General features: G+C 40.2%; 1 protein-coding gene and 1 long non-coding RNA gene across 3 annotated transcripts in view; one reads left to right on the plus strand and one right to left on the minus strand.

The window, feature by feature from the left end:
• The window catches only part of LOC130918491 (uncharacterized), a 42,898-nt gene extending 24,642 nt beyond the window's left edge, over positions 1-18,256 (minus strand). The window contains exons 1-2 of the long non-coding RNA XR_009063766.1: positions 16,843-18,256; positions 13,570-13,677 (exon numbers count right to left, since the gene is read on the minus strand). This is a non-coding gene — a long non-coding RNA (uncharacterized LOC130918491). The remainder of the gene's footprint in view (positions 1-13,569; positions 13,678-16,842) is intronic.
• cpeb2 (cytoplasmic polyadenylation element binding protein 2) overlaps positions 1-21,501 on the plus strand; it is a 61,252-nt gene that overhangs the window by 32,196 nt on the left and 7,555 nt on the right. Inside the window, exons 4-9 of one of the 2 annotated variants that reach the window (XM_057840220.1) lie at positions 1,515-1,757; positions 11,521-11,611; positions 13,608-13,658; positions 13,803-13,826; positions 16,862-17,023; positions 17,083-17,291. In XM_057840220.1, coding sequence (XP_057696203.1) covers positions 1,515-1,757; positions 11,521-11,611; positions 13,608-13,658; positions 13,803-13,826; positions 16,862-17,023; positions 17,083-17,291 — 780 coding nt within the window. The remainder of the gene's footprint in view (positions 1-1,514; positions 1,758-11,520; positions 11,612-13,607; positions 13,659-13,802; positions 13,827-16,861; positions 17,024-17,082; positions 17,292-21,501) is intronic. The other variant, XM_057840221.1, reaches the window with a different exon arrangement.

Consider the following 21,501-nt stretch of genomic DNA (forward strand, 5'->3'; position numbering starts at 1 on the left):
GGGTCACTTCCTGCTAATTTTTTGGGGTGGAAATTCCAGGCCCCTCCCTTTTTATTTGTGGACAATTGCCTGTTTATTTCGGGTGACTTTCTGTACATTTTGTGCCAAATTTTGTCCATTTTTTGTCACTTCTTGTTGAATTTTGGAGGGGGGGTCATTCTTGATAACTTCTTTTTATTTTGGCACAATTTCAGGGCACTTCCTGTTCATTTTGGGTCATTTCCTGGTCATTTTTTGAGGGTGGAAATTCCAGGTCACTTCCTGTTTATTTTTTGATAATACCTGTTCATTTTAGGTCCGTTTCTGTACTTTTTTTGCAATTCCAAGTCACTCCCAGTTCGTTTTTGGGTCACTTCCTGCTCATTTTTTGGGGTGGAAATTCCAGGCCTCTCCCTTTTTATTTGTGGACAATTGCGGGCTAATTCCTGTTTAATTTGGGTCACTTTGTCCATTTTTTGTCACTTCTTGTTGAATGTTGGAGGGGGTGGGGTCATTCTTGATAACTTCCTTTTTATTTTGGCACAATTTCAGGGCACTTCCTGGTCATTTTTGTTCCAATTCTGGCACTCTACTCAACTCTACAGTGCTTATACTTATTTTTAAATGATCACAATTAGGGCTGCAGCTATCGAATATTTTAGTAGTCGATTAATCGATGGACTAGTTTGTCCTAATAATCGAGTAATCGGATAAGGAACATGAAAAATTAAAACACCTGAGCTGAGCCTCAAACGATTTTTTTTTAAAATGAGGATCTGTGTACAACAAAAGAACCATTGGCTAACTTGGATAGAAAAAGTCTGCTAGCTTAAATGCTATAAAATGCTAAAGTTTTTTTTTTTTTTTTTTTTTTTTTTTTACAATGCTCTTAACAAGTGGTTCAGACACATATTCCCACAAAAAAAAAAACGGCAAAATATACCTACAAACTAAATTAAGAATGCATTAAAAAAAAGCATTCGCTCAAACAAACACTTAGCTTATGTTGGTCTTAACAGGGAGCAGTTGGATTCCGCCATGTGAAACGAGGCAGACAAGAGGGCATTGTATCCACCCTCATCAGTAAAATTAAATGCAAACACTTTTAAAATCAACCATTACAATGCCACTTCAATGAAATATATATTTTTATAATAAATATTTTTTTCTAATCCAATACTCGAGTTAATTGATTAATCGTTGCAGCACTAATCACAATTATGCAAAACAGCCACTAGGTGTCTCTAAATCAGATTAGCAGGACTGTGATAAATCACCACTTAACACAAACATATGGCGCCTAAATAAAACAAGTAGTTAATGATTTTTTTTTTTTTTTTTTTAAATGTGGTTAACACACATATAGTCTACTATTGGGAATGACTCAACAAAAAAATCAACAAATTAATCCTGTAATGTTTTTCCTCCAAAATTTGAAATTATATCCAAACATGGCATATCACTATTATTGATATATTTCATGTCATATAGCCTAGACCTAATACTATTTTTTTTTTTGTGTGCCGTGATCGCAGCCCGTGACGAAGGCGTCGCCATGGAGCGCCCACCAGGGTAACGGCTGGAGCACGGGGGGTGCGCCCTGGACCCGGGACCACCGCAAGGGACACGCCTCCTCGCCCCACAAGAAGAACTTCCAGGGCGGAGTCATCGGCCCGCCCAAGTTCCCGCGGTCTGCTGCCTCTCACGGACGCAAGTCTTGGCTGGAGGACAACGTGTTCCGAACGGACGGCAACTGTAACACCTTGATGCCCCTTCAGGTATGCTCTTAACTCATTCGCCGCCATTAATGGGGACAGTATTGCCAGATTGGGCGGGTTCCTGCCCAAATTGTGTTACATGTCAGTTTTATTAATAATATGTAGTTATAGAACCGTCAGTTATATTATGTATACCGTATTGGCCCGAATATAAGACGCCCCTGATTATAAGACGACCCCCACTTTTTCAAGACTCAAGTTTGAAAAAAGACTTTTCGAACACCAAATTAATTTTTATACAGAAAATAATTACAGTACATCCGAAACAAATGATTATAACAATATATTTGAGAGAAAAAGCATGTTATTTTGCCTCATTCAAATCCTAATATCTCAGCATTTAAATATGTAAACTAAAGTGCAATCACATTCGTGAATGAATGGCTTCTGGTTTTTGAAATGTAAATAAATCGATCTATTGTGATAAAATAACAAAATTGTAATAACCATCAAAGTGAAGTCTAACTGTAACTGTAGTCTTGAAACAAATCTGAATATGGAAAAACATTGTAATAAAATTATGCAAACTGGTTAAACTAAAAAGAGTAGCTGAGATCTGTCATGACAGAACATCGCTTCAATGATATCTGGCGCCATCTAGCGTCGTGAATGGGCATAATGTCTAGACCGCGAATATAAGACGATCCCCACTTTTTCAGTCTTATTTCAATGCAAAAAACACCGTCTTATATTCTGGCCAATAGGGTATTATACAGTGGGGCAAATAAGTATTTAGTCAACCACCAATTGTGCAAGTCTTCTACTTGAAAAGATTATAGAGGCCTGTAATTGTCAACATGGGTAAACCTCAAACATGAGAGACAGAATGTGGGGGGGAAAAAAACAGAAAATCACATTGTTTGATTTTTAAAGAATTTATTTCCAAAGTAGAGTGGAAAATAAGTATTTGGTCACCTACAAACAAGCAAGATTTCTGGCTGTCAAAGAGGTCTAACTTCTTCTAACGAGGTCTAATGAGGCTCCACTCGTTACCTGTATTATTGGCACCTGTTTTAACTCATTATCGGTATAAAAGACCTCTGTCCACAACCTCAGTCAGTCACACTCCAAACTCCACTATGGCCGAGACCAAAGCGCTGTCGAAGGACACCAGAGACAAAATTGTAGACCTGCACCAGGCTGGGAAGACTGAATCTTCCAAAAAGTAAAACACTTGGTGTAAAGAAATCAACTGTGGGAGCAAATATCTGGGGCCCCATGCAAGATCTCACCCCGTGGCGTCAAAATGATAACAAGAACGGTGAGCAAAAATCCCAGAACCACACGGGAGGACCTAGTGAATGACCTACAGAGAGCTGGGACCACAGTAACAAAGGCTACTATCAGTAATGCAATGCGCCGCCAGGGACTCAAATCCTGCACTGTCAGACGTGTCCCCCTGCTGAAGCCAGTACACGTCCAGGCCCGTCTGCGGTTCGCTAGAGAGCATTTGGATGATCCAGAAGAGGACTGGGAGACTGTGTTATGGTCAGATGAAACCAAAATAGAACTTTTTGGTAGAAACACAGGTTCTCGTGTTTGGAGGAGAAAGAATACTGAATTGCATCCCAAGAACACCATACCCGCTGTGAAGCATGGGGGTGGAAACATCATGCTTTGGGGCTGTTTTTCTGCAAAGGGACCAGGACGACTGATCTGTGTAAAGGAAAGAATGAATGGGGCCATGTATCGAGAGATTTTGAGTGAAAATCGGCAAAGGCATTGAAGATGAGACGTGGCTGGGTCTTTCAGCATGACAATGATCCCAAACACACAGCCAGGGCAACAAAGGAGTGGCTTCGTAAGAAGCATTTCAAGGTCCTGGAGTGGCCTAGCCAGTCTTCAGATCTCAACCCCATAGAAAATCTGTGGAAAGTCCGTGTTGCCCAACGACAGCCCCAAAACATCAGTGCTCTAGAGATCTGCATGGAGGAATGGGCCAAAATACCAGCAACAGTGTGTGAAAAGCTTGTGAAGAGTTACAGAAAACGTTTGGCCTCCATTATTGCCAACGAAGGGTACATAACAAACTATTGCGATGAACTTTTGGTGTTGACCAAATACTTATTTTCCACCATGATTTGCAAATAAATTCTTTAAAAAAATCAAACAACGTGATTTTCTGTTTTTTTTCCCCATATTCTGTCTCTCATGGTTGAGGTTTACCCATGTTGACAATTACAGGCCTCTCTAATATTTTCAAGTGGGAGAACTTGCACAATTAGTGGTTGACTAAATACTTATTTGCCCCACTGTATATATTATTATAATAACCAGTTCCTGCTAGACGTCACACAACCCCCCCGTACCGCCTACCCCCGTACGGCGGAACGGAACCGAAATAGTGCCGTTTGTTTGCGCTACCTGCTGTCCTCCACTTGTTGGACCCGAGTAAAGGAATCTCCACCTCGTGTGTCTGAATATGTTTACATGCTCTGCATCGATGGTTTATCTCAAATCGACCCATCTTGGCTTGATATGCTGGGTAACCAATCAGGAGTTAGTCCCGCCCACCAACTGAAACTGAACTGATTTCTTTTTTTCTGAGCAAATCGTTGAGTGATTCCAGTTCTCCATGAAGTTTCTAGGGAACGTGGCGTTGATGCTTCATTCCCATAAACACTGTCACTTTAGGAATTGTTCCGACGTTTTCCTTCCTTCTGCTCTGTTTAACGTTTGGCGGTCGGTGACACGAGCCGCTCTGATTTGTGATCAGCCGTTAGCAGAAAAGATGCAGTATAGAAATAGGGGGCGTAACAATATATCGATATGCTCCTGCCAAGAATTGTTATATTTTTTAAAAAGGTTTCCCTGTATGGGGGTGTTTTCCAAAATTTCCGGGCCCGCAGTGAGTCAGCAACACGCACACTTTTGCGAAATATACGATGTTTATTGTAGAAAAAGAAAAAACAAGAACAACAATAACGCTAGTTATAGATTGTCACTTGTAAAATCCCCGCGCTACCGTTAAAGCACACAAGATATTCCTTTGAGCAATCAAAACTTACCGTTGACATGCGGGCGGAGAGCCGACACCCCGGTAGAGCTGCACAGGTATACAAGCCGGGCGTCCGTACGCAAACCCACAGCAGACTCTAACCGAAGGGGGAACAATCCCCAGCTCTTATAGTGGTGCACCACATGAGAGCAGAGATGGCCAGTCCCTTCCCTCAGGTGACGAGCCACTTGCCCAATGGTATCGTTACACGTGTTTTCACACATGTTTTGCAATCACACATCACAAAGACGTCAAAGTGGCAAAGAAAACAAGGTTACAGTCGCAAAAGGGAATCATCACAATATGCTGATTCACTCCGGGTCATATTATACAGTGCTGCTCAAAAGTTTGTGAACCCCCTCAACATTTTGGAATTTTCTATTATTTCAACCTGATTTCCTAATCAATCAATTCAGTAGTTTTTTTTTGTTTTTTTTAACAGTTGTGTTGTCGAGACTAAATTAAAAAGAGTTTTCATCAACTGATGTAGGTGCAAAATTGAACTGTTTGGTCACAACCAAAACCGCCAGTCAACACTGCATACCACCAAAAGAACCTTCTCCCAACAGTGAAGCATGGAGGTGAGAATGTCAAGATCTGGGCTTGCTTTTCATCCTCAGGACCTGGACAACTCCACATAGTCCAGAGAATCATGAATTCTGAGGAATATTGTCAAATCCTAGAACATAACCTGACGCCATCTGTTTTGAAGTTAAAACTTGGCAGAAGGTGGATCATGCAACATGATAATGATCCAAAGCATTCCAGCAATACAACCAAGGAATGGCTGAAAAAGAAGAAGATTCGTGTTCTGGACTGGCCCAGTCAAAGTCCTGACCTAAATCCCATTGAAATGCTGTGGCGGGACCTGAAGCGAGCAGTTCATGCCAGACGCCCATCAAACCTCTCTCAACTGACTGCGTTCTGCAAGGAAGAATGGGCAAAAATCCCCCAAAGTAGATGTGAGAGGCTGATTAGTCACTACAGAAACCGTTTGGTTGAGGTAATCTCTGCAAAAGGAGGCGCAATATCCTATTAACTGAAGGGGTTCACATACTTTTGCACACATGATATCTGAGTTTTTCTTAAATCAACCACTTTTGTTAAATAAAGAATGACAATATAACTAGAAACTGCAATTTCGGGAGAAATTACACCTTGGTCTTTCCTCTGTGGAGATACAAATCTTAGCCCCACTCAGGTCTATCAATAGAATGGACCATAATGCCAGTCAATGGCACTAAACAAAGTAAAAGCCATTAGAAAAGATTGGGAGAATTGGACGTCCATGGCCGTCAATGGCGGCACCCTTCATAAGCGTCAATGGAATTGGAGAAGTTTGGGGGACACGTCCTATTGATATCTGGTCATTTTTTGTTGATTTGGGGAAAAAAAAAAAATTCCCATTAAAAATGAATGGGAAAAATTTTGGACGTCCATGGACGTCAATGGTATCAACTTACATAAGCGTCAATGGAATCCAAGTACATTGGCATCAATAGAATGAACAAACATGAAGAAATGCCATTGGAAATGAATGGGAAGTTTGGACGTCCATGGACGTCAATGGCATCACCCTCCATAAGCGCCAATCCAATCGGGGACATTTGGGGGACACGTCCTATTGATATCTGGTCATTTTTTGTTGATTTGGGGAAAAAAAAAAAATTCCCATTGAAAATGAATGGGAAAAATTTTGGACGTCCATGGACGTCAATGGTATCAACTTACATAAGCGTCAATGGAATCCAAGTACATTGGCATCAATAGAATGAACAAACATGAAGAAATGCCATTGGAAATGAATGGGAAGTTTGGACGTCCATGAACGTCAATGGCATCACCCTCCATAAGCAGCAATGCAATCGGGGACATTTGGGGGACACGTCCTAATGATGTCTAGTCATTTTCTGTTGATTTGGGGGAAAAAAAAAAAAATTCCCATTGAAAATGAATGGGAAAATTTTTGGACGTCCATGGACGTCAATGGCAGCACCCCCCATAAGCGTCAATGGAGTTGGGGACGTTTGGGGTATACGTCCTATTAATATCTGGTCATTTTCTGTTGATTTGGGGAAATTTAGTTTTTTCCCCATTGAAAATGAATGGGAAAATTTTTGGACGTCCATGGACGTCAATGGCAGCACCCCCTATAAGCGTCAATGGAGTTCGGAACGTTTGGGGGAGACGTACTATTGATAACTGGTCATTTTCTGATGATTTGGGGAAATGTAGTTTTTTCCCCATTGAAAATGAATGGGAAAAATTTTGGACGTCCATGGACGTCAATGGCAGCACCCCCCATAAGCGTCAATGGAGTTGGGGACGTTTGGGGTATACGTCCTATTAATATCTGGTCATTTTCTGTTGATTTGGGGAAATTTAGTTTTTTCCCCATTGAAAATGAATGGGAAAAATTTTGGACGTCCATGGCCGTCAATGGCATCGACATCCATATAGTCAAATGAATCCAAGTACATTGGCATCAATAGATTCGACATGCATGGCCGTCAATGGCATCAATGCAATGTAAAGTCCATTGGAAATACTATTGAAAGTGAAAGGGAACTTTTCCCATTGGAAATGAATGGGATAGTTTTTGGCAAATATCCGGAGAACCGTAAATTTTTTCTAAATTCTGTATACAATCTTTATGCCCCCCACCGTCCCGGAATTTTTGATGTCCAAATTATGTGATTTGGTCAAAAATTGTAGGACAAGTAGCGTTTTGAAAAAGTTGTAAAAAATCGGAAAATCGCCGTTTACGGGCGAACGAAAAATTTTTCGGGGTCGTTTGAAAAATTCCCATCGTCGCGCGAAAATTCCGGTCGTGTCGATACTTGAACGGTGCCGATCGGTGGTACGGTTCGGGCTGCGCGGCGCGCCGAAAAAACGCGGAGAAACCATTGCATAATAATAATAATAAAGTTGTAGAATAACATAACCTTGTTCTTTCTTTCAGAAAGACCAAGGTAACTATTTCTTTTGTTTCAGTCCATTATTTGGAATGTCAGTATTGTGGATTTGGGTATAACTTAACATTTAATAAGGTTATTTTAGTTTTTTTTACAAAAAATCTGACCATCGCTGTGGGGTTCACAAACTTTCGAGCAGCACTGTATATATATCCCATCCGGGGAAAAAAAAACAAACCTATCAAATCTATCCATCTACCCCCTGGATAGATGCGATGGAAGTGATTGTGATTAGCTGAGGGTTACAGTGTCATGTGTCATGGTTAGCCAATCAGAGCCGGTATTTTCATACACAAACCGGAACAGCGTGTGCGGCAAACACACACATGCAAAACAGATGCAGGGGGATATGATGGCAGAGCATTCAGAGGAAAATTTCTCCTTTACGAGGTGGAGATATAAACACTATTTCAAGTCAAAATTCTTGAAGTACAGTCAGCTATGTCAGGTTGTGAGAGTTAGATATTTATTAAACTCACTTTATATTGTTTATGGCTGATTGTTATTTTATTGTATATTTTGCTGTTTATTTTTGTTGCACTTCAAGTGTAGGATAAATTTGTTGCTGGTGAGGTGCAATAAATATGACAAGGTTCTATAACACAACTACCTATCTGTTCTTCTCTGTTCAACTGACTCGAATAGTGCTCCAAAAATTTCAGATTCTTTGACATACAACAACTTCTTTTAAAAGTAACGGAAATAGTTACTTTCTCTGGTAACTAGTTACTTTTACTATAGAGTAATTCAGTTACTAACTTAGTTACTTTTTGGAAGAAGTAGTGATTAACTATAACTAATTACTAAGGCTGTCAAAATTATCGCGTTAACGGGCGGTAATTAATTTTTTAAAAATTAATCACGTTAAAATATTTGACGCAATTAACGCACATCCCCCCGCTCAAACAGATTAAAATGACAGAACAGGGTCATGTTCACTTGTTACTTGTGGTTTGTCGCCCTCTGCTGGCGCTTGGGTGCGACTGATTTTATGACCATTAGAATTGTGTAATTATTGACATCAACAATGGCGACCTACTAGTTTATTTTTCGATTGAAAATTTTACAAATTTTATTAAATTGAATTAATTAAGAGGGGTTTTAATATAAAATTTCTATAACTTGTACTAACATTTATCTTTTAAGAACTACAAGTCTTTCTATCCATGGATCGCTTTAACAGAATATTAATGCCATCTTGTTGATTTATTGTTATAATAAACAAATACAGTACTTATGACCAGTATGTTGAATGTATATATCCGTCTTCCATTCCAACAATAATTTACAGAAAAATATGGCATATTTTATTGATGGTGTGTATTGCGATTAATTACGATTAATTACATTTTAAACTGGGATTAACTCGATTAAAAATTTTAATCGTTTGACAGCCCTACTAATTACTTTTTTAAAGTAACATGCCCAACACTGTGCATAAGTCACTTCCTGTTCAGTAACCCAAAATAAGAAGTGACCTAGAAAAATGCCCCAAAATCCAAAGGAAGTCACCCGAAATCCTGAAATTCTCCTGGTCAATCAATCAATCCCTGATTATCCTGAAATTGACCAATTGTCTCAGGTTGTGAGAGTTAGATTTAATTTATCAAACTCACTTTATATTGTTTACGGCTGATTGTTATTTTATTGTATATTTTACTGTTTATTTTTGTTGCACTTCAAGTGTAGGATAAATCTGTTGCTGGTGAGGTGCAATAAATATTACAAGGTTCTATAACACAACTACCTGTCTGTTCTTCTCTATTCAACTGACTCGAATAGTGCTCAGAAAATTTCAAATTCTTTGACATACAACATTTTTAAAGTAACGGAAATAGTTACTTTCTCTGGTAACTAGTTACTTTTACCATAGAGTAATTCAGTTACTAACTTAGTTACTTTTTGGAAGAAGTAGTGATTATAACTAATTACTAAGGCTGTCAAAATTATCGCGTTAACGGGCGGTAATTAATTTTTTAAATTAATCACGTTAAAATATTTGACGCAATTAACGCACATCCCCCCGCTCAAACAGATTAAAATGACAGAACAGGGTCATGTTCACTTGTTACTTGTGGTTTGTCGCCCTCTGCTGGCGCTTGGGTGCGACTGATTTTATGACCATGAGAATTGTGTAATTATTGACATCAACAATGGCGACCTACTAGTTTATTTTTCGATTGAAAATTTTACAAATTTTATTAAATTGAATTCATTAAGAGGGGTTTTAATATAAAATTTCTATAACTTGTACTAACATTTATCTTTTAAGAACTACAAGTCTTTCTATCCATGGATCGCTTTAACATAATATTAATGCCATCTTGTTGATGTATTGTTATAATAAACAAATACAGTACTTATGTATAGTATGTTGAATGTATATATCCGTGTTGTGTCTTATCTTTCCATTCCAACAATAATTTACGGAGATATATATATATATATATATATATATATATATATATATATATATATTAGGGCTGTCAAACGATTAAAATTTTTAACTCAATTAAAAATTTTAAATCGTTTGACAGCCCTAATAAAATTAGGGCTGTCAAACGATTTAAAATTTTTAATTGAGTTAATTACAGCTTAAAAATTAATTAATCGTAATTAATCTAGTATAATATATATATGTGTATATATATATATATATATATATATATATATATATATATATATATATATATATATATATATATATATATATACTAGGGCTGTCAAACGATTAACATTTTTAATTGAGTTAATTACAGCTTAAAAATTAATTAATCGTAATTAATCGCAATTAATCGCAATTCAAACCATCTATATAATATGCCATATTTTTCTGTAAATTACTGTTGGAATGGAAAGATAAGACGCAACATGCGGTACATAAGGACTGTATTTGTTTATTATAACAATAAATCAACAAGATGGCATTAACATTATTAACATTCTGTTAAAGTGATCCATGGATAGAAAGACTTGTAGTTCTTTCTGACAAATGTTAGTACAAGTTAAAGAAATATTATATTAAAACCCCTCTTAATGTTTTCGTTTTAATAAAATTTGTAAAATTTTCAATCAAAAAATAAACTAGTAGCCTTCCATTGTTGATGTCAATAATTACTTACACTATAAAATCAGTCGCACCCAAGTGCCAGCAGAGGGCAGCAAAACTCCGCAAAACACAATTAACAAGTGGGCCTTTCACTCTACTGTCATTTAAATCTATCTGAGCTGGGCAAGTGCGTTAATTGCGTCAAATATTTTAACGTGATTAATTTAAAAAATTAATTACCGCCCGTTAACGCGATGATTTTGACAGCCCTAATATATACATATATATATGTATATATATATATATATATATATATATATATATATAAGGTTAACTCATTGGCTACCATTGATACCCATCGACGTCCAGTCACTATTGTTCATTTTAGGACATTCCCGGGTCACGTTCTGTTCAGTAACCCAAAATCAACAGGAAGTGATCCGTTCCATTTTTTAGGCCAACAAAATGTCCGAACAATTCATTGACTGGCAAAACATTTGTCGAATAATTGTCCAAAGAATTAACTCCAGTCAACGCATGAGGTGATCGCCACTTGCAGACCAGAATAGTTGCGTTCAAGTCCATCGTGTGCTTCATAACGTCACTCCCGGTTCAGGCATCCGGAGCCCAAAACGCACTAAATACGGAAAGAATGTTAATCTCCGTCAAGCTGAATACTGTCGAGGCTATATTTTTTAGCGGCGTTTGATGTTAAAGTGTCTTTTTTTACGTGTTTTCCAGGAGCGCTCCAGGATGTACGAGAGTCTCAACATGCACTCGCTGGAGAGCTCTCTGATTGACATCATGCGGGCCGAGCAGGATCCCGTGAAAGGTGAGAGCTGCCTATCACTTTCCTTTTAGAATGCGCGTGTGGCTTTGGCGCACGAAAGCTTCTTTTCCCCCCTGCCGCGAGCCTAATATGCGCGGGGCTCCAGCTGAGTATTTACACCAGTGATCACATGATCACGACTGCCACTTTCAAAGTATGGTGATGCCTCGTTTTTCACGGATAATGGGAACAAAACCCCATGCGAAAAGTGAAAAACCACAGAGTAGTATTTAATTTCCGACGTTAGGCACAAGTTCACAACAGGAGAACTGATGTGATTTTCAAAATAAATCGTGTAGAGAAACAATTTGTATTTGACGTGCTATTTCACACGACTTATAGCAAATATTGCATAAATACAAAGCTAAATATATTCATTTGGACGTCTTGTTTAATAATCCAAATTATAAATTAGATGTTTGCAAGGCGTGGCGGCTTTTATTTTGGTATGGCGGTGCGCCACAATCTTTTAATTGTAGGGGAAACCCTGCTTCTACTGGTGTGGTGGGCCGAGAGGGTCCTGTGGTGTGCTGCGTCAGTTGCGGGGTTGCGCCAGTTGTTGGGGTGTGGATCAGTGGTTTGGTAGTGGGTGCAGGCATGGTGTATCGCCTGGTCCTTTCCCTGAGGGCTGGTTAACAGGGGCACGGATGGTCAACGGGACTGCCCTGTGTCCCGGGGAGATGCCGGTGGCCCCTTTGCCAGAGCTGCAGAGGTAGGGAGTGCCGCAATCGCTCCCCCACTGACTGGCTGGGGCGGTGCCGGGTGCCCTAGACGGCCCCCGCGCAGCATTTCCACTTTTCTGCTGGAAAATTCTTAAGTGGGCAAGTAGACACGGCAGCCTCACGGTGTTCTCTTGCTTCCACGTTCTTTTCTGTTTTCTTCCCGAGCGTCCTCCTTGGGTCCTAGCGTGGATTCATATTGCCGGCTGGACGTCGTGAAATCACCCCCTCTGGTTGGGGATCCTTTACTTCCCCTGGCTTAGTGGGCCATGGGGGTCCCGTGGTGTGCTGTGACGGTTGTGGTGGTGCTTGGGGGTCCAGGTGGGCGGTTGGTGGTGGGGGCAGGCAGCGAGGGGCGGTGGCACATCCCCTTGTCCTTCCCCTGAGGCTTGTTAATAGGGGCACGAATGGTCCGAGGGACTGCTCTGGGTCCCGGAGGTATAACGGTGGGACATTTCGTGGAGCTGCAAGGGGGGGGGGGGGGGGTGTACCTTCTATGAATGGCCTATTTTACAACAGTTGTCATACATAGGGCAGACTGCATTATAAGGCGGAGTAGTAGTAGTCATAGTTGGTGGTGTTGCGTTATTCATTCACTAGGTGGAGCTGTGCTAAAGGGAATGTTATGCCGTGATTAACCAATATTGATCCATATATAAGGCGCAGTTCTGAGAAAATTCAAGGCTTTTAGGTGTGCCTTTTCATGCAGAAAATACAGTCCAAACTCAACTGGACTAAACCGCCCTTCCACATTTTTGTACTCTTAAGTGCTTCTTCTCTCCTGTGTAATCCTAGCATACTTGCTTGTTCTTCCTGTAGCAGCAGATGGAGAGGACACGGGGCCAGCGGGGACTAAGGGGGAATACGTCCGGCTAATTTTAGACACCGTCGGCCTTTCACACGCTGCGTTTGACAGCGAGGAGAGAAGAGGGGGTGCATGCGAAGGACGGCTATTGCTATTTTTAGCAACTTCCAAACAGAAATTGACATGTGGGTGCTGCACTAGCAATTTTAAAAATAAAGTCACTTTAGCCGGGATGCTAATGCTAATATTTTTGCTCAGTAAGGCTCTGATTGAAAAATATCGATACGCGGTGATATGTTTTTGCTCAGGTCAACAGAAATTTGTTGTCACGGGCAGTGGTGGATGAAGTACTCACTTTTTTTTTTACTCAAGTAAAAGTACAGAAACAGGTGCAAAAAAAGACTTAAGTAGAAGTACAAGTATCTAAAAAAACTTACTCAAGTAATTTTTTTGTGTGTTCTTTTTTTCTGTCCAGGCTTAATGGGATGCTTGAACCCGGCGGCCGACGGGCTCCTCATGCTCAATGGTAATCATCATTTGAAGTCCTGTGTCCACAAAATGAAGAAAAAAATGAAATATAGTGAATAAAGGCCATATATGGGACAGTGCATGTGTTTTATGGTTGTTAGTTTCCAAAAACATGAAAACGCTTTTTTATATTTACATGCAGCCAGGAGCTATGGGAGACGTCGAGGTAAACTTTCAACTCATGAAGTATAACAATGCGTTTATTTATTTATTTTATCCATTTTGCCACATGGCCAAAAAATGACACATGGCAAAATTAATTTTGCCACATGGCAAAAAAAAAATGCCACATGGCAAAATCCATTTTGCCATATGGCAAAAAAAAAAAAGTCACATGGCAAAATCCATTTTTCCACATGGCAAGAAAATGCCACATGGCAAAATCAATATTGCCCCATGGCAAAAAAATGCCACATGGCAAAATCAATTTTGCCACATGACCAAAAAAAAAACAAACAAAAAAAAAAGCCACATGGCATAATTAATGTTGCCACATACAAAATGTCACATGGCAAAGTTAATTTTGCCCCATGGCAAAAAAAAAATTCCACATGGCAAAATCCATTTTGCCACATGGCAAAAAAAAATGCCACAAACCAAAATCCATTTTGCCACATACCCCAAAAAATACCACATGTCAAAATCCATTTTGCCACATGGCTAAAAAAATTTCACATGGCAAAATCAATTTTGCCACATGGCAAGAAAAAATGCCACATGGCAAAAATCAATATTGCCCCATGGCAAAAAAAATGCCACATGGCAAAATCGATTTTGCCACATGACCAAAAAAAATGCCACATACCAAAAAAAGAAAAAGCCACATGGCAAAATTAATGTTGCCACATACAAAATGTCACATGGCAAAATCAATTTTGCCCCATGGCAACAAAAAAAAAAATGCCACATGGCAAAATCCATTTTGCCACATGGCAAAAAAAAATACCACATGGCAAAATCCATTTTGCAATACACAAATACCACTTTTCGTTCTCAGCCCTGCTGATTTTTCTTTAACTAATTGATGATAATCAGTTTTCATAATCAATATCTGGCGGAAAACACTTAGGTGACTTGAAGTTCCGCTCTGAGACCCCCAATTTGCCACATGGCAAAATCGATTTTGCCACATGACCAAAAAAAAAAATGCCACATACCAAAAAAAGAAAAAGCCACATGGCAAAATTAATGTTGCCACATACAAAATGTCACATGGCAAAATCAATTTTGCCCCATGGCAAAAAAAAAAAAAAAATGCCACATGGCAAAATCCATTTTGCCACATGGCAAAAAAAAATACCACATGGCAAAATCCATTTTGCAATACACAAATACCACTTTTTGTTCTCAGCCCTGCTGATTTTTCTTTAACTAATTGATGATAATCAGTTTTCATAATCAATATCTGGCGGAAAACACTTAGGTGACTTGAAGTTCCGCTCTGAGACCCCCAATTTGCCACATGGCAAAATCGATTTTGCCACATGACCAAAAAAAAAATGCCACATACCAAAAAAAGAAAAAGCCACATGGCAAAATTAATGTTGCCACATACAAAATGTCACATGGCAAAATCAATTTTGCCCCATGGCAAAAAAAAAAAAAATGCCACATGGCAAAATCCATTTTGCCACATGGCAAAAAAAAATACCACATGGCAAAATCCATTTTGCAATACACAAATACCACTTTTCGTTCTCAGCCCTGCTGATTTTTCTTTAACTAATTGATGATAATCAGTTTTCATAATCAATATCTGGCGGAAAACACTTAGGTGACTTGAAGTTCCGCTCTGAGACCCCCAATTTGCCACATGGCAAAATCGATTTTGCCACATGACCAAAAAAAAATGCGACATACCAAAAAAAGAAAAAGCCACATGGCAAAATTGATGTTGCCACATACAAAATGTCACATGGCAAAATCAATTTTGCCCCATGGCAACAAAAAAAAATGCCACATGGCAAAATCCATTTTGCCACATGGCAAAAAAAAATACCACATGGCAAAATCCATTTTGCAATACACAAATACCACTTTTCGTTCTCAGCCCTGCTGATTTTTCTTTAACTAATTGATGATAATCAGTTTTCATAATCAATATCTGGCGGAAAACACTTAGGTGACTTGAAGTTCCGCTCTGAGACCCCCAATTTGGCCAACTTTCAAAATTGTCCGGTATGCATGCGTGATACATCATTGGAAAGCTTAAAATCTTTGTAAGAAGCATTTCAAAGTCCTGGAGTGGCCTAGCCAGTCTCCAGGTCTCAACCCTGTAGAAAATCTGCAGAGGGAGTTGAAAGTCCGTGTTGCCCAACGACAGCCCCAAAACATCACTGCTCTAGAGGAGATCTGCATGGAGGAATGGGCCAAAATACCAGCAACAGTGTGTGAAAAGCTTGTGAAGAGTTACAGAAAACATTTGGTCTCCGTTATTGCCAACAAAGGGTACATAACAAAGTATTGAGATGAACTTTCGGTATTGACCAAATACTTATTTTCCACCATGATTTGCAAATAAATTCTTTAAAAATCAAACAATGTGATTTTCTGTTTTTTTTCCCCACATTCTATCTCTCATGGTTTTGGTTTACCCATGTTGACAATTACAGGCCTCTCTAATATTTTCAACTGGGAGAACCTGCACAATTAGTGGTTGACTAAATACTTATTTGCCCCATTGTATATCCGCATCTTCCTACTGGTGACCCCGCACCAGGAGCAACATGGGGTTTAGTACCTTGGTCAAAGATACTTAGACAAGGTCATCAGGGCGGAGAATTGAATCCACAACCTCTGGGTTGGCGAACAACTAGTCTATCACTGAACCACGCCGTCCCGTACTGTTAGCTATTATTTTCTATTTTTGTGACTTAATTACCTAGCTTCAGGCATTTCAATGAATATCAGTGTATGCAATATTTAAATTTTTTACACCAAATTTTACACTTTGACTGCAAATTAATATGGGCTCCAAAAATCGTTTATCGGCCCCTCTAACTACAAATAATCCATCCTGGTCCTGAAAAACCTACATTGTCAATCTCTAAATAATGTGTATATATACAGTATGTGTGGGTGTGTGTGTATGTGTGTACATAAATATATATGTGTGTGTGTATTGAGGTTCATCCTAGCAGGTGCTAAAACAAAACATCAACCATTTTGATCTTTCCGCCCACCTTTTATCTCCTCCTCCAGGGCGCTCGTCTCTTTTCCCTATCGACGACAATCTGCTGGAAGACGGGCACGCCAACCCGGGGGTTCTCAGCTCGGCCATCTTCCCGCATCAGAACGGAGAATGCATCGAGCGCTTCTCCCGCAAGGTCTTTGTGGGCGGGTTGCCACCTGACATCGATGAAGGTCAGAGCGACCGGACTTCATCCGTCGGTCAGTTTGTGAATTTGCGTTCTCTCCCTCAGACGAGATCACCTCCAGCTTCCGACGCTTCGGTCACCTGGTGGTGGATTGGCCGCACAAAGCCGAGAGCAAGTCCTACTTCCCGCCCAAAGGCTACGCCTTCCTGCTGTTCCAGGAGGAAACGTCAGTGCAGGCTCTCATCGAAGCTTGCATTGAAGAGGACGGCAAGCTCTACCTGTGCGTCTCCAGTCCCACCATCAAGGATAAACCTGTGAGTCCAACATCAAATCGAAGAAAATCCTATCGTTCCCACTCCAATACCACACATCTTGGGTAATTTCCTGAAGAATCTGGGTCACTTTCTGTTGATTTGGGGGCATTTTTGTGTCACTTCCTGTTGATTTTGGGTGACTGAATAGGAAGTCACTCAAGAATGTCCCCAAATGAATAGGAAAGGACCATAAGCGGATTTTAAGCGCGGGCCAGAGGGGCAAAGCCCCCCCACCCCCTGGTGGCCGAAAAGTGTCATTGCATAGAATTGACTTTCCTACATATATTAAAGTTGTAAAGCATTAAAACCAACAAAAATGAATGAAATGAACAAAATAATATATTTTTATAATGGGTCAAAATTATTTTTCGAGCACCTCATTTGCTTTGCATGTAATTTTCAATATATACATATATATATATATATATATATATACATACAGTGATACCTCAGCTCACGAACGCTTAAGCTCACGAACTTTTCGCCTCAAGAACATTAAATTCGCGAGCATATAGTCTCTGCTGACGAACTAGTTTTCAGCGGACGAACCAAACCACGCGGTCGAACAGCGCCACGAGAAGCTGACGCACGCTCACGGCGTCCCAGTTCGTCCCCTCCCTTTCGTTGAGTGCGGACGTGGTTTGTGTTTGATAGACATTTTGGACCATATTGAGTGTACTTTTGCTATTATGGGACCGAAAAAGACCCACCACGGGCTAGTGTTAAGCCTAAGAAGACATTAAAGAAAATTACGATCGAGCAGAAGAAGGAGATCATTGAAAAACACGAACGAGGTGTGCGTTTGTGTGACTTAGCGTCCCAGTACCAGTACGCTAAGTCTACCATTGCTACCATCCTTAAGAACAAGGAAGCTATTAAGGGTGCGTGTGTGGCTAAGGGTAGAAGCAAAGAAGACAAGCCACACCGGAGGTTGAGTTACCTACAGTCCTTATGGAAGGTGACTCTCCTTCCAAACAGTAACTCCCTCCCTCCCTCCTCCTACCACTCCATTCCATCAAGCCATCAACTACCATCACAAAGGTAAATAAAACGACTTTATTATACAGTACAGTTTATTTCTTTAATTACAATACAATAGCACATTTATTATACATAAAATAAGGTATATTTTTGTGTAGTTTTAAGGCTTATTTAGTGGAAAATTATGTTTTATGGGGACCTGGGAACGGATTATTCTCATTTTAATGGTTTCTCATGGGAAATAAATGTTCGGAAGACGAACTTTTCGCCTTACACACACTTTCTGGGAACCAATTATGTTCGTGAGCTGAGGTATCACTGTACATATATATATGTTAGGGCTGTCAAACGATTAAAATTTTTAATCGAGTTAATTACAGCTTAGGCAGCACGGTGGCTTAGTGGTTAGCACATCTGCCTCACAGTTCTGAGATCAAGGGTTCAATCCCGGGCTTCGGCCTTCCTGTGTGGAGTTTGCATGTTCTCCCCGTGCCTGCGTGGGTTTCCTCCGGCAACTCCGGTTTCCTCCCACATCCCAAAAACATGCATGGTAGGCTGATTGAATGGTTGTATGTCTCCTTGTGCCCTGTGATTGGCTGGCAGCCAGTTCAGGGTGTCCCCTGCCTACTGCCCGTAGTTGGCTGGGATAGGCTCCAGCACCTCCGCGACCCTCGTGAGGAAAAGCGGCATGGAAAATGAATGAATGAATGAATGAATAATTACAGCTTAAAAATTAATTAATCGCAATTCAAACCATTTATAAATTATGCCATATTTTTCTGTAAATTATCAATCAATCAATCAATCAAATTTATTTATATAGCCCTTTACAAAAACCCGAAAGGCCCTCAAAGTGCTTTACAACAAAACATGGCTCAAGATAAATAAAAGGCAGGAAAATATTATACAATGACATTTAAAAAATAAAGTAAAACAAAGAGCGCATCACAATAAAAGTCCAGCAAGTAAAACAATAAAACCGATAAAATCGAAAAACATTAAAAAAAAAAGTCCTTAAGCTAATAAAACCAGGCTATCCTAATCTTTGTAAAAGGCGAGTCTAAAAAGGTGCGTTTTTAGCCGAGACTTAAAAAGACCTACATCCGTGGTGGTGCGGATTTCGGAGGGAAGGCTGTTCCACAGCCTGGGGGCAGCAACCGCAAAGGATCGGTCTCCCCACTGTTTAAGTTTTGACCTCGGAACATCTAAAAAAAGCTGGCCGGTCGAGCGAAGAGTTCTGCCAGAGTTGCGAAAAGTTAAAATTTCCGATAGATATGATGGAGCCTGGCCATAAATAGAATTAAAAACAAACAGTAAAAGTTTGAAATCAATTCTAAAATGGACTGGAAGCCAGTGGAGTGATGATAGCACAGGGGTAATATGCTCACGTCTAGGTGTACCTGTTAAAAATCGAGCAGCAGCATTTTGAACAAGTTGCAGCCGAGAAATCGAGGACTTGGGTAGGCCAACATAAAGTGCATTGCAGTAGTCCAGCCTTGAACTTATAAAAGCGTGAATTGCTTTTTCAAGGTCGTGGCGACTAAGAAAAGGCTTCACTTTGGCTAAGAGACGGAGCTGGAAAAAACTTGCTCTTACAACAGAACTAATCTGCTTTTCAAAGTTAAGCCTGCTATCGAATATCACTCCGAGATTTTTAACGTGCGTCTTAAAAATGTCAGCCGGAGCACCAGAGTTGGGCTCAAGGGCTTTCATCATGGAAGGTGTGCCAAAAGTAATAAATTCAGTTTTGCTCTCGTTAAGGTGTAAAAAGTTTTGTGCAAGCCACTGCTTCACATCAGATATGCACTCCATCAATTTAGCAAGAGCAGTTTTTTTGTTAGGTCTCAGGGGCAGATAAAGCTGCAGGTCATCAGCATAAAAATGAAAAGTGATATTATGTTTTTTTATAATTGATCCTAAAGGTAGGAGATAAAGCGCAAAAAGAACAGGCCCTAAAATAGAGCCTTGCGGTACCCCGCAAGACAGAGAAGATTGTGAGGAGGAAAATTCCCCAATCATTACCGAGAATGTTCTATGTTGTAAAGACGATTTAAACCATTTTAAAGCGTTACCACGGATACCTATGAAATGTTCTAAACGAGATACAAGGACTGAATGGTCAACTGTATCGAATGCTGCTGTGAGGTCCAGTAAAACAAGGATAGCCGGGTTTCCATTATCCACAGAAAGAGCAATGTCGTTATGAACTTTTAACAATGCTGACTCAGTGCTGTGTCTGGACCTAAAACCTGATTGGAAGGGTGGAATTCGTCTCTAAGAAGGTTTGCAATTGAATAAAAACAACTTTTTCTAAAACTTTGGAAAGGAAAGACAAGTGGGAGACAGGTCTAAAATTGGACAGCACAGAGGAGTCGAGATGGGGTTTTTTAAGAAGGGGTCTGACTACAGCCTGTTTGAAGGCAGCTGGGACAGAACCGGAACTGAGAGAGGTGTTTATGAGGGACAGCAGACTTGATCCAAGGCAACTAAAGACTTCCTTTAGAAGGCTAGCTGGTATTACGTCTAATGGACAGTTAGTGGGTTTCATGCCACTAACTATTTCGGTGAGAGTTGACAATGAAATATGCTCAAATTGCTCAAAGGCATTGAGCAGTTCTGAAGGACGTACGTTATCGGATGAGAAACCAGAGTTGCAGACATTTTGCCTAACTGAAGAGACCTTGTTTTGAAAGAAGTTGAGAAACTCTTCACATTTGGCAACTGACACATCAGTTAAAACAGTGGGTTGTGGGTTCAAAACAGAATCAATAGTGTTAAAAAGGAGTCTTGGATGACTGGAGCTGTTATTTATAATGGTAGATAAATAACTAGACTTGGCCTGTTTTATGGCCTCCTGGTAGGCAGCTAAGGTGTCCCTCAGCAATCCCAGAGAAACATGGAGTTTGTCCTTTTTCCACTGGCGTTCAGCACGCCTGCATTTTTGCCTGAGCAGGCGGGTATTGTCGTTAAACCATGGCGCGGCTTTGGGTTTGGAGCTTTTTTGCCGTAGAGGGGCAATGGAGTCTAAGACAGCAGTGCAAGTGGAATGGAAAATGGAGAGAAGACTGTCAGAGCAAAGAGGAGAAGGCAGCGCGGCGCCAGGATGCTGCTGTAAGTCTCCAAAAGCAGCCACAAACTCTCCTGATGTGGATGGAGTAATGCGTCGTCGGTAGCAGGCTGGAGATATTGGCTTTCCGGCAGAAAAAAGGGCAGAAAAGTCGAAAATGAT

The sequence above is a fragment of the Corythoichthys intestinalis genome, chromosome 7 (assembly GCF_030265065.1).
Source record: "Corythoichthys intestinalis isolate RoL2023-P3 chromosome 7, ASM3026506v1, whole genome shotgun sequence".
Lineage (NCBI taxonomy): Eukaryota > Metazoa > Chordata > Actinopteri > Syngnathiformes > Syngnathidae > Corythoichthys > Corythoichthys intestinalis.